At 47.2% G+C, this 12,730-nt stretch overlaps 1 protein-coding gene across 1 annotated transcript; it reads left to right on the top strand.

Moving 5' to 3' along the window:
• The first annotated feature begins 599 nt into the window (after positions 1-599).
• On the top strand, positions 600-10,676 carry Shox2 (short stature homeobox 2). Its single transcript, XM_021158618.1, has 5 exons — positions 600-1,160; positions 3,959-4,167; positions 6,475-6,532; positions 6,842-6,930; positions 8,485-10,676. The coding sequence occupies exons 1-5, from the start codon at positions 815-817 to the stop codon at positions 8,740-8,742; spliced, it is 960 nt and encodes a 319-aa protein (XP_021014277.1). The 5' UTR covers positions 600-814; the 3' UTR covers positions 8,743-10,676.
• Positions 10,677-12,730: the final 2,054 nt, after the last annotated feature.

The raw sequence follows: 12,730 nt of genomic DNA, 5'->3' as shown, positions 1-12,730 counted from the left end.
TGACACCAACGCAAAATCCACGCTTAATTAAATTAATTAGGGATTCTTGTCAATCCTGGATTAATGGCCAAGAGCACCAGCGGCCGAGGCTATCAGAAAACCCGACCGCTGAGGACCTGCCTCCTCTCCCCGCCCCCTCTGGTCCCCTGCTCGCCCTCCCTCTCCAGCCCGGTGGACTCCAGCCTGGATCCTCCATCCTCAATATTCATATTCATATTCATTCTCTCTCTCTCTCTCTCTCTCTCTCTCTCTCTCTCTCTCTCTCTCTCTCTCTCTCGTCCCCACTCCCTCTCCTCCCCACCCCAGGTAGTGGCGCTCCTGCTACCCGCGAAGGGGTTCACTAGGAGTTGCGAGGGGAGGTAATTTACTCAGAACAAGAGGCCCGCCTTTAGGAAGTATAAATAGTGAGACTTCAAGAGCTGCGTCGCTATCAGATCTGAACTCTCCGCAGGAAGAATTGTCAAAGATCTTAACATTGAACACGCGCACTCCGGCAGGGAAGCATCAGTTCCCATTTCCCTCTGGCGGCCCCCGCCCCTTCCCTCCTCCCCCCTCTCCCCCTTTACCCCCTCCTTCCTCCTCCTCCTCCTCGTCCTCCTCCTCCTCTTACTTCTTTTTCTCCTTCTACTTCTCCTCTTCTTTCTTCTCCTCTTTTTCTTCTTCCTCCTCCTCCCTCTCCTCCCCCATCCCCCTGCCCCATTGATGTGTTATTATTGGGGGGGCTGGAGCAGTAAAAAAAGAAGGAGGAAAAAAAGAGCGGGGCTCGGCAGGGAGAGCTTGAGCGCGAGGTTGACCGGCGGCGGCAGCGGCCGCGATGGAAGAACTTACGGCGTTCGTCTCCAAGTCTTTTGACCAGAAAGTGAAGGAGAAGAAGGAGGCCATCACGTACCGGGAGGTGCTAGAGAGCGGACCGCTGCGCGGGGCCAAAGAGCCCGGCTGCGTCGAGCCGGGCCGCGACGACCGCAGCAGCCCGGCAGTCCGGGCGGCCGGCGGAGGCGGCGGCGCGGGAGGAGGCGGAGGCGGAGGCGGAGGAGGCGGAGGAGGTGCTGGAGGAGGAGGAGCAGGCGGAGGAGCTGGAGGAGGGCGCTCTCCCGTCCGGGAGCTGGACATGGGAGCCGCGGAGCGGAGCAGGGAGCCCGGCAGCCCGCGGCTGACGGAGGGTAACGGCCTGCCCCCGGCCGCGGTTCCCCCTTACTGCCTTCCCCTATCCTCGGGGCGGGAGAGGACCCGGGACCCGAGCAGGAGGAGGGAGGCATCGCAGAGGGCCCTGGACCCCAGCTTTGGGAGATACGGGGATAGTGGAGGGGTAGGAGGCCAGACTGCTCCGTCGTGGGTGGGGTCCTCGCGTGGGGGAGGGCGTGGGGTTTCGCGCACCCTTCTCTGTTGCTCCGGTTGCACCGAAATATGTTTTTCGCGAGCGGGAGGATGGGGCCGCGCTGCGGGACGACGAAGTTTGTGTGGCCCGCGGCGAGAAGGGGTGCGGCAGGGGCTCACTAGGAGGCCGGTTGTAACTAGCCAGTGGTCCCGAGTTTGCCAGAACCCCTTTCCTAGGCCTAAAGGAGAGAAGGGGAGGGGAGAGAAAGAGAAGAGCCACACGACGTTGCCCCTTCTTTAGATTTGCCATCAAAACCACTGTAACTCTGCAAAGCCCCTAAATCTCCGGATCTTGGGGACCAAACTTCACATTCTTATTGAACTGTTAAGGTAGGAGCCAGCCAAAGGTACAGGCCAAGGTGATTCCCTCTCGGTGGAGGCATTGAGGAGTGGGGGGCGGGGGACGACTACGAGGACACTATATACACAATTTCTTTACTGGCTAGAATCGTGCAGTACTTTAGGAGAGAGAGAGAGAGAGAGAGAGAGAGAGAGAGAGAGAGAGAGAGAGAGAGAGAGAGAGAGAGAGTCTTTTGGAGCCAGCAGTGTTAGAAAAAGGCTTTATCTAACCGGTGAAGCGTCCATCAACTCAAAGTTAAAAATTAATTTGGCACTCGGTACTGCAGTAACTGGTGTGCTGCCATATTTTTCCAATTAAGAAAATATGTGGCATGCGTAGAATCACAAATTTAAGCAAGCAATTAACTTGTTTATAACACGGTCTGTTCCTGTTTAGGCCATTAAGTGGAAAGTTGGGGGCCAAAGAGACATTATATTAAGTCTATTAATCAACTTGAAATTTGGACTTGTTTCCCTTTGAAGCCCCTAAACTTTGAGGGGAATCTACTCTGTGGGTGACAACAGACAAAGCCAGTCCACCTTCCCATCTGAAGAATATATGTTCGTGTTTAAATTTTACTAAGATGTTAGTGAGATTGTCGTAGTAATGTTTTCTATTACATTGACCCCTAATGTTTGCTGTGACCTTATCTACTTCCTTCCCGGAGGAAGAACAAACGTCCACAAAATGAACTCTGAGGAGCAGAAATACAGGCAATAAATAAGGTTACTGTACAGAATGCCAAGCTGGGGCGAGATGGGGCGCTTTGCCTTCACCCAGATCCTGGCCGTGTTCCCCTAAAATTAGAACGCGATAGGGTAAAAGGATAAAGGGGCCCTAGAGTAACCCTTCAAGGTTCATAGCTCTGAGACTCGAGTTACATAGCCCTGGCAAGCCTGGGTGAGCCAGTTGCTGGGGTTGTTGATTTCCAAGCTCTGGGCAAGTGTTAATTTCTTTGTAGCTTGGCTCTTTCGACTTAATTTTTTCCCCTCCGTGTTGATCTGGTTCCTGGGTTGGGAGGAATAAAAAATAGCCTCTACTATCTAAACTTAGCTTTGACAGTGGACATCCATCTTCAAATCATGCAGAGGATGAAGGTTGGGTGGACCTTGTATTGATATGGGCCTGACTTTGACTGTCCTCATCGTTGCCTTTTGACATACATATATACCACCCCTCGTGTGGCTCTATTTGCTCACACTGCCAGAGCTCCTATCTTTTACATGGAAGGACAGCAAAGTAGCAAGGAATGTGAGGGGGAAAATGCATATTTTATTAAACATCCGAGCGGCTGGATGCATGAAAAGGTTTTGAACAGCCAATAGAAACCGAGGAATGTTCTGCTTGAACCTGTTGATCTCAGTGGGTTTAAGCCTTTAGGGTCGAGCCTTGGTTTCCACCGGGGAGGGAGAAGGAGAGGACAGATGCAGCGGTGGGTTTTGCTGACCACCAGAGTCTGTCTGATTTGCCGCCTCTACCCTTCTGGCCCAGCGTGGGCGGCCAGTCATCCAGGCCGCCAACATGGCGTGGTTGCCTGTGCCAATTCGACCCGGGTCTGGCAGGGAGCACAGGGACTGCCTAGTTGCTGATGGAACCATCCATAGGGGTTTGGTCCGAGCCCTTGGGTACCCGGGGACGTGGCTTTCGGCGCAGCGCTGTACCAGAATCTCGTTTTCCTGCTGCAACCTTTCAGCGGGCCCAGTTGTTCCTAAATTAGACCAGCAAGTTTGCGGGAGGCAAAGGGCCAGAGGCAGCAGAGGCTGGCGGGACAGCGGAACAGCCCTCTGGGGATAGCTGGCGTGCGAGGCCATCGCGTGGCCTTGCCGCGCCCTTTAACCGAGACCGGGCTCTGGGAGAGGCCCGCGCAGCGCTTTTGATTTCCGTGAGTGCGTGGGTCAGTGAGTGCCATAGGGTCAGGAATGCATTTGGTGTTGACAGAAGAAGGGAAGGGAACAGGTAGTGAGAGGGTAAGCTAAGACCCCAGTTGAGTTGGGTAGCCGCGTGCCCACCTTGTCCCTAGGCAGCTATCCCAGGTCTTCACAGGGATCCCGCGCTCCCAGGGTTTAGGAGTCTCTAGCCTTCTGGAAAAATCTGGTAATGAGATTGTCTTGCTTTTTTTTTCTTCTTGTTCGTCCGTGTGTGTGTGTGTGTGTGTGTGTGTGTGTGTGTGTGTGTGTGTGTGGTGGTGGTGGTGGTGGTGCGTGCTCCGACGCACATGTGGTCCTTCCGTGGTGCCCTCTTCAGTGTCCCCTGAACTGAAGGATCGCAAAGACGATGCGAAAGGGATGGAGGACGAAGGCCAGACCAAAATCAAGCAGAGGCGAAGTCGGACCAATTTTACCCTGGAACAACTCAACGAGCTGGAGAGGCTTTTCGATGAGACCCACTATCCAGACGCTTTCATGCGCGAGGAATTGAGCCAGCGACTGGGGCTCTCTGAGGCCCGAGTACAGGTACCCCCATTGCGAGGAGGTGGAGGCTGGGTCCTGAAAGTAAGAGTGCTATACCTAATGTTTGCAGGCAGCTGCAGGTATCTGGTGTGAGATGAAAAAAAAAAGGGGGGGGGGGGACATCTTTCCTAAAGATCTTATTTTCTAAAATGGGTTTTGATCCCGTAGCCCCTTTCACCCCTAAGCCAACATATGTTCGCTGAAAAAGAAAGCTGTGCTGGGCTTGCTCCCAGAGTTTCTATTAACCACACCCCCTAGCCCCTCGCTGTCTTTAATGTGGTTTAATCCTAATGGGCCTACTTTTATAAGCCTTAAAAAAAAAAAAGCCAAAGAAAACGTTTTATCTCTGAAGCCTTAAAAGTTACAACGAGTATTTTGCTCTCTGGAGTTGGGTTTCGTTGAGGGTCTAGGTTTGCCAAACGGATATACCAATTAGGTTTATGGATGTACAGACTATAAAGAAAATTAGCATCTGTTAAGTGCAAAAATTTACAGTGTACTGCTAGCGGATCGGTCTCTAACTGAGCGAGAAACAGAGGGCATAGAATATGTTTGCCCACCCTTTGTTCCTCCACTTAACCAACGCAAAGAACCTGAACCCATGAAAACTCCATTTTAAAACAACATACACATCGTATTATTGATGTTTGCAAAGCCTGGCCTTCAGAATATCACTTGGGGTCAGAACTGCAGCTTTTTTCATTATTGGTGGGGTTGAGGATAATCTAAAGGCGGAATTATAAACACGCATATATATCCTTCCAGCTTTATGGGGAACAAATTTAAACGTTTCAGATTGTATTTCCGCTCAAATAATAAAATTGGGAGAAAATGATGGTCATTATTTGTTTGAACACATGGAGCAGTTTTAGGCTAGAACATCTGCAGCTGTTACAAAGTATCGCTGTAACAGATACTCCCTGGGTCTCTGGGCGGAGAGACCACCATCTGTAAGGAACTATGCACAATTCTTATGGGGCTTCCCCGCATCTTGTAATAGGATCAGGGGGAAAAAACAGAACAGTAACGTGGACAGAGAAAAAAATAATAATAGGCCGCCTTGGTCATCACGACGTCAATCCTAGAGCCTTCCTTTTTTAAGCCCGTTCTGCTTTGCAGCCTGTGCTGAGCTCTCTAGAGACTCCGCAACCCCTTAAAACCGTGATAATTATTGCAGCCGTAAGTAATAGTATCTCCATCCCAGCTCTTCTAGGGGGGAAAAAAGAGTCAAGAAGCCTCAGGCCATGTGAGTCACACAAAGGATGCCACCCTGGCATGAAATCCACCCTTCTATTATACTCAATATCAGGAGGATTTTTGAAGATTTACATTGACTGTGGCACTTGATTTCAAAAACTTACCAGAAAAAGGCTCTGAAGTAATATTTTCCTTTCATGGTTCTTTTAAACATTAATTTGTGAATCAATCAATATGCTGTATTGTGGAAACTGTATTATTGGAGCCTTATTTGAATTTTAAAAAAATCTGTCACACTGATTTGAAAAGTTGGCAAGTTATTTAAGAAGATCATATCCAGTGTCCAGGGATTACTTGATACATCTCCTTTTTGTGGCACACTCTTTTTTTAAAAATGAAGTTTATTACTGCTCTTTTTCCCCCCCTCCTTATACTTTCATTTAAGCTATAGGAGCTATTTCCTGGAATCTTTCCTACTGTCCCAAGCAGTGGCTTTTTCTATAGGAGCAAATTAGATTATCATGATAATGGCACAATTATTCTGTCACTGTGTTATACTCTGCTGCACAGAGGGACAGAGAAAGTCTAAACTTCTTTGTAGTGAGGCTTTTATGACACTAATTACCACCCCCCCCCGTGTCCCTTCCCCCACCAAAATAAGAGTCATTATTTGCTTTACTGTTTGCTTTTTCTTCAAGATGAAGCTAATTAATATTACAGGCTATTACTGAGTCTATTCTTCTTGGGTCTTAACTGGGTAAACATTAAACCCATTATCACATTGGTGTCAGGTACCAGGGAGTGTTTTGGACCCCTGGGACTCTGTAATGTGGAAAGATGAAACCGGAACTAGTAGTAATTTATCAAGGAACAATTTACCTTAAAACGAGTCTAGGAAATCTTTCTATTTTGTTTTTATTTTATTTTCTATTTCTTGATTTACATTTTTTTTATTTTGAAAAGTGAAGCTGGTTTGTACAATTTAACATTTGCTTTTTATTTCCCAAGACTTTCCCAAACACTGCCTCTCCCCCCCCCCCGCATTGTACTACTATAATTTAAGATGTTTTGAAATATCACAGTTTATGGTTTTTTTCCCCCCTCAACTTTTAGGTTTGGTTTCAAAATCGAAGAGCTAAGTGTAGAAAACAGGAAAATCAACTTCACAAAGGTATATCTCATAATTCATTTTATCATTAAGTAGAAGTGGGTTTGGGGTATAGTTCTAACTAAGACAAAGAACATCCTAAGGATGACGATGGGACATGATTTAAGAAAAATTTCTGGTCAGTTAATGAAAGTTCTACTACTTAGAAGTAAACTTCAACTTATTTTAATGGTCACAGTAACTTAGAAAAATGACAGTCCAGAAATGACTTGCTACCACTTGGCACCTTGGAAAATTATTTTAGAAATGTTTACCTCACATCTCATGTTTCATCTCCCTTTTTTGGCTTTGTTTTTTTGTTTGCTTTTATAGGTGTCCTTATAGGAGCCGCTAGCCAGTTTGAAGCTTGCAGAGTTGCACCCTATGTCAACGTAGGTGCTTTAAGGATGCCATTTCAGCAGGCAAGTACAACCTAGCTACAAGCTTTTTTTTTTTTTTTTTTTAAGTGTAAAAAGGTCTGGATGTTTGTTTGGACTGCTGAACAGACCCTGTCTCTTTGCTTCAATTGAAGAACCAATTTCAAGACTATATAGAGCACCCACTCCCCTTTTAAAAACCTATACAGTGTCAAGGCCTTGAATATTTAGTCCTTTCTGTCTTCATAGGAGCCTGAGGGGAGCAACCTGTCCTTTAAAAACTGCATTTAAGATGGCACCTGGGGAGAGGAAGAAACAGCCTTTGATTGGGATCTTATCAAATCAAATACAGAGGCTGGTCCAAGGGTGTTGTAAAAGCAATCCTCTAAATATTCATTCTAGATAGTTTTTTTTTTTTAATCCCTTAGTCACATTAAGTGACTCTGGCGGAAGAAAAATACATGCAACTATTCTCAATTCAGACTTATTTTTAAAAAGCTGTCCTAAAAAATAAACAACAAAAAAAAGTTTCATCTCTAATAAAGAGGGAAGACTTGGTCTTCCCAGGGCTGGCTGTCCTACCTCAGAAATCCATTTCTGAGGGAAAAAAAAAAGTCTTTAGAATAACCTTTTAAAAGGAAAGCCTGCAGCAATGATGTAATCCTGGGGAATCCCAGTGTTCTGAACTCCCCACTCTCTAAGATGGAGGGCAGAGTCCTTTCCTTTGCTAGCAACTGTCTGACTGTACCCATCTTCAGCAGGCATCCTTACTCACCAAGGCTGTAATGTCATAGATGAGCTCTCAGTCACCAGTACTCCGGACTGGAGAGACTTCAGGTGATTCTTATCTATTGAGTATTAGAGTTAGAGCCTAGGTCTCCCTCATTGCAAGACTCTTGGATCTTGTTGGAAAGGAATTTGAAAGGAGGATAGTTGTAGAAAGAAAGAGAGCCAGAACTTACTAGGAAGCTGATACTATCTAAGAAGGTAGAGATCTTCAGGCCAGCAAAATCAGCCGCACCTAGAAGGTTGTTAGAAACCTAGTCTGAGTCCCAACAAACTAGACCTGCTGACTCAGAATGTGTATTTAAACATGATTCTCAGGTGATCCCTACGGCAGGAAAAGTTAAGACCTGCAGATTCAATAGCTTCCCTAAACGACAAGAAAAAGTTATATATTTTTGTTTTAGTAGTGTGTCCAGGGGTATGTGACAAAGACAGGAGAGGATGGCAGTCCTTAACCCCAACCTCTCCAAGGTGATGAGGTGGGTGATCCATGGGGCTACATCAAGATCACGAATTCACCCATGCAGTTCCCGAAGGGACCACCTCATTCTTGCAGTCAGGGACTAGAAACCCAAGGAAACATGCTCATCATGACCTGAGGGTAGAGATGGGACACTAGAGTACCAATGTGGTGTCCCAGATTTAGCAAAAAGTCTATAACGTCCTTCTCCAAACAGATACTTTGCCAAATGTTGCTTCCCTGTTGCGCACCCCAATTCTCCCCATAGCCAAGCTGGACGCCTTTAATGTTCTGTTTCTATTCTGTTGTCACCCTAGGATAGTCATTGCAACGTGACGCCCTTGTCCTTTCAGGTTCAGGCGCAGCTGCAGCTGGACAGCGCCGTGGCGCACGCGCACCACCACCTGCATCCGCACCTGGCCGCGCACGCGCCTTACATGATGTTCCCGGCACCGCCCTTCGGACTGCCGCTGGCCACGCTGGCCGCGGACTCGGCCTCGGCCGCCTCGGTGGTGGCCGCCGCTGCCGCCGCCAAGACCACCAGCAAGAACTCCAGCATCGCGGATCTCAGACTGAAAGCTAAAAAGCACGCGGCCGCCCTGGGTCTGTGACGCCGGCGCCAGCGCCACGGTCGGTGGAGCCTCCTAAGCGGCGCGATCCTGCACGCCCTCCGCGACCGGCTTCTCCCGCACCCGCTTCCGACCGTCGCCCAGGCCTGTCCCTTCCCCGCTGACTGCCGCCTTTTCTTTCTGCACCCTGGATCCCCAGGGCGGGACTCTGCGCTGGACCCGGGATCCCACGAGGGCCACCAGCCCAGGGGCTCCTGCCCACCCGTCCTTGGGACTAAAATTCGGCTTTGTAGGAGCGGGTTTGGGGAAGTCTGGATAGAGACTGGACAAAGGAGTGTGGCCACAGTGAGAAGTGGATAGCGCCACAGCTGCGGCGATGGACTCGTTCATAGGAATAAAATCTTGCTAACAGCAAATGAGCAAAAACAAAAAGAATAGAGAACAAACTAGAAAGAAAACGAGAAAGGGAGCTTGTTTCTTATTGCTATTTGGCTGGAATTAGAGAGAGAACGACGAAGCAAAAACAAATCTTAAAATTATTTTGTACATAAAAATACGGAAAAATAACCTGGATGAATCTTGAGAGAAAGGGGGAGGGAGGGATTTACCAACTAAAATGTATGTTTTTTTTTAATGGTCCAAGAAAACAAAACAGAAGGAAGAGGTATACTTATTTAAAGAATTAAGATGGAAAAAAAGCGCAGCTGGGAAGTTCACAGGTTTTGAAGCTGACCTTTTTCTGCGAAGTTCACTTTAATAGGAGACATTTGATAAGAGAGGCGGGCCTCCTTTTACGTTGAATCTGATGCTTTGAGTTTTAAAACACCATGTATGGAAGAGCAAGAAGAGGGAAGACAGTGTGAAAACGAGGAGGGAAAAAAGGACGTTCATACAAAAAAAAGAAAAGAAAAGAAAAAAAAATACCACAGACAGTTATTCCTCTGAGAAATTTACATTACGGCAGAACTGTCCAGACTGCTGACAGTCAATTCTGGTTTGCATGTTACTAGTATTCCATTGATGGTGTCCCCTCCCCTCCCACTCTCACGTGCACTCACTACACTTTCATTCTCAGTATGAAAAGCGTCTGGAAATTGATGTGAATCCATATATAATTTGTCCGGCCTTTGATCCCAAGGGGCAAAGGGAAAAAAAGTGTCATAAGGGAGTAAAATACACTCTGAGTCTTCCAAGAACACGGAGGCTGTTAGGAAATATGGGCAAAGAAAAGAGAAGAGCAAAGAAGTCACGAAGGTACACTGCAGGGCATCGTGATAGGCGCTTTATCTGTTCTCTCCCTTTTTCGTGAATTCCCTCTTGCTAGTTTAAGTCCTATTTGAGGACAATGCTTTATTCCCAACCCACCCCTCCTCTCTATCCTGTCAAATTCACCTTAAACGACACCCAGCTAGGTACAGACACTAGGCTTGTGTATAATATGTTGATAAACACGAACAAAGTTTATTTTGGCTATAATGTGTGAACTAATGGTTGACTTTCAACATTTGCATTTTATCTCACAAAGGTGTATCTATTCAAGTAATCTTTGTTTTTGTTTCAATTCATGTAGCTATTTAAACAGGGATGGGATACCCTGGGCTAAGCAACCTGTAGCCCCAATTCTCTAGCAAGCCTCATTAGAACCCCCTTTAATTTACATGAAAGAGGAAAAGCTCTTCTTACTGAACTTTGGTATGCGTTTGAGCTTTGTAACTATTTGTTCTCCATGAAAACAAAATTATTTATATTTGCCATATTTTTTCTAGTGTATTAAGTTATTTTAAACAAAAGAAGATGCTGTTATGACGTGTTGTCAGTACAAAATGTTTCAGCTCCACTTCTGTTAAACCTTTTAAATAAGTGCCAAGTTATTAACCTAAGACACTTTGCGATCAACTGAATGAAAATAGTATTGTTTCATTTCATGGGGTGCGCGTCATCTTTGTTCTTGTTACTATTAAAATATCCGGGATACTTTCCTTTTTGGTGATATATTCATATATTCTCTCTCTCATATTTTCTCTCTCATATTCTCTCTCTCATATTTTCTCTCTCATATTCTCTCTCTCATATTCTCTCTCTCTCTTCCCCCCCCCCCCCGCCCCAGCGCTACACTGCTCTTAAGTGAAAGTAGCCAAGGAATATTGAAAAGGTGGCCCTGTAGATTCCTAGCACTGAGGGCATCTCCTTCCACCTCACATTTAAATACCTACTATGGAGCCCAGATTATGCTAACCAACAAAACAGAACAGATTAGGAAAACAACAAAGACTAAAATACCCTGCCCAATCTAAAATCTCCTTCACTTTGCTACACTTTCATCCTTAAAGTTTGTTTGGATCATTTTGAGAGAAAGAAAATAATGGTCACGCAACTGCCTTTGGGCTTGTTATATATGGTATTATCAACAATCGATCGCAGATCGCATAACTTCCTGGAGCTGCTGGTTTGGAAGTAGACTCAGGGCAGGAGATGCGTTGAGAAACAAAGCATCCCCCCCCCCGCCCCCTTTCTCAGCCCTATTTGGCGTTAATCGCTCTCTTCCAAAATCTCCGAAGATGGGCTCTTGCCTGCCAATTTGTGTAAAGGCGGGGAGGGGCATGGTGTGTGTGTGCGCGCGCACACAGGATGAAAACCTTGAGACTCAGTCCCAAACAGGCCTGAGTCCGGAACGTCCTTTCTAGCACCTGCCCAGATTCAAGGAGAGGAGCCCCCTGCGGAGGGCCCAGACGTCTTAGCCACCCCTGTTATCACAAGTTGGCAGATAAAATAGTGACCCCCTACGGAGCCCGCAGCACGCTCTGCTTTCCTCCGGGACTCAGCTTGCCTTTGAAGCTGATCCTGAGACTGGAGGTGGGGCAAGAAGTTGATCTGTCCCTTGGCTACTGGGAAGCAGGAGCCTGTCTTGTCATTCCAGCCCAGCCCTGTGGCTTTCTTGGTTGGCGAAGTCGCGGTTAGCTATAGTGTAGTCCTGCTCGCCCCGGCGGCCTCGGAGAGATCCCAGCGGCCCCGGAGAGGTCCCAGAGGCCCGGGAGAGGTCCTGGTGCCTCCCACGGACCTGGCTCCGAATCCTCGGGGTCCATGTGACAATCTTAACCTCAGGTCAAGGCAAGTTCCGTCGCTCTCAAGACCCCTCAAGGGAACATGGAGGTCACACGAGGAGAACGTGGGACAGGGGAGCGGCGTGGGATCCAGTGCCCACTATGGCTCTTCAAGGTATCCTGGGCAAGTCCCAGGTCAAAGGCGGTGGCACGTCCCTGCCAGCTGGGAGTTGGGTGCCATCCATGCCCATATTGCCAGCCTACCATGAATGCTGAGGTCCAAAAAGGGAGGGGGAAAGCTAAGTGTAGTGAGAAAGGCCAAAGGTTCCTGGTCAGGTCAGAGATACCAAGCCACCACTTCCTCTCCCTTGAAGCACAGGATACAGGGATGGATCACCCTAACTGTCTGGGGTCCGAGCCTTTGATCCAGGCTCTATGGGCCACTTTCCCAGATCTTTGCTGCCCAAACTGTTGGGCAGACAAGTAGATTTTCCAAATTCAAATCCCGCATTTTTCGGAACCACCCCCAGAAGGGGTTTGAGAACATCTTGGCCAAAATACAGTAAGTGACTCCCTGAACCTTAATCTTTCATGGAATGCAAACCTTTCTTTAGAAAAGTTAGAAAAATCCACATTGGGGATGGGGGTGGGGTGGAGCTGAGTCAAAGGCGAGGCAAGGTTACTGTGAAGACCTCCTTGGTCCAGGAATCCCAGCGGCTTTTTTTTTTTCCTTTAAAAACAAAAACAAAAACTCAGAATTGGACTGATACACATCTAGTTTGAACCCCCCTCCGTCCCCCCAGGATTGTAACTTTCAGATCCTCAGATGGTAGTACTTTACCATAATGTAATGCTCAAATTTCGGAACTATTTTGATTTCTAAAAAAATGCCTTTTTGGCTTCAAGAACATGGGATCCTGTTTTTTTTCCCCTCACAAATCAGTTTACATCATAAATTGCAAACATTTGCAATAAGATCTCAAGATTGT

The sequence above is a fragment of the Mus caroli genome, chromosome 3 (assembly GCF_900094665.2).
Source record: "Mus caroli chromosome 3, CAROLI_EIJ_v1.1, whole genome shotgun sequence".
NCBI lineage: Eukaryota > Metazoa > Chordata > Mammalia > Rodentia > Muridae > Mus > Mus caroli.
Note: the sequence above shows the minus strand (reverse complement) of the source record. Positions and strands in the feature narration are given on the sequence as shown.

Bases quoted from the DNA above. Each gene is read 5' to 3' on its own strand.
- Shox2 (XM_021158618.1), top strand. From the start codon at position 815: ATGGAAGAACTTACGGCGTTCGTCTCCAAGTCTTTTGACCAGAAAGTG. The intron at 1,161-3,958 runs GTAACGGCCTGC...TGCCCTCTTCAG, and splicing joins CAGCCCGCGGCTGACGGAGG to TGTCCCCTGAACTGAAGGAT. The intron at 6,931-8,484 runs GCAAGTACAACC...TTGTCCTTTCAG, and splicing joins TAAGGATGCCATTTCAGCAG to GTTCAGGCGCAGCTGCAGCT.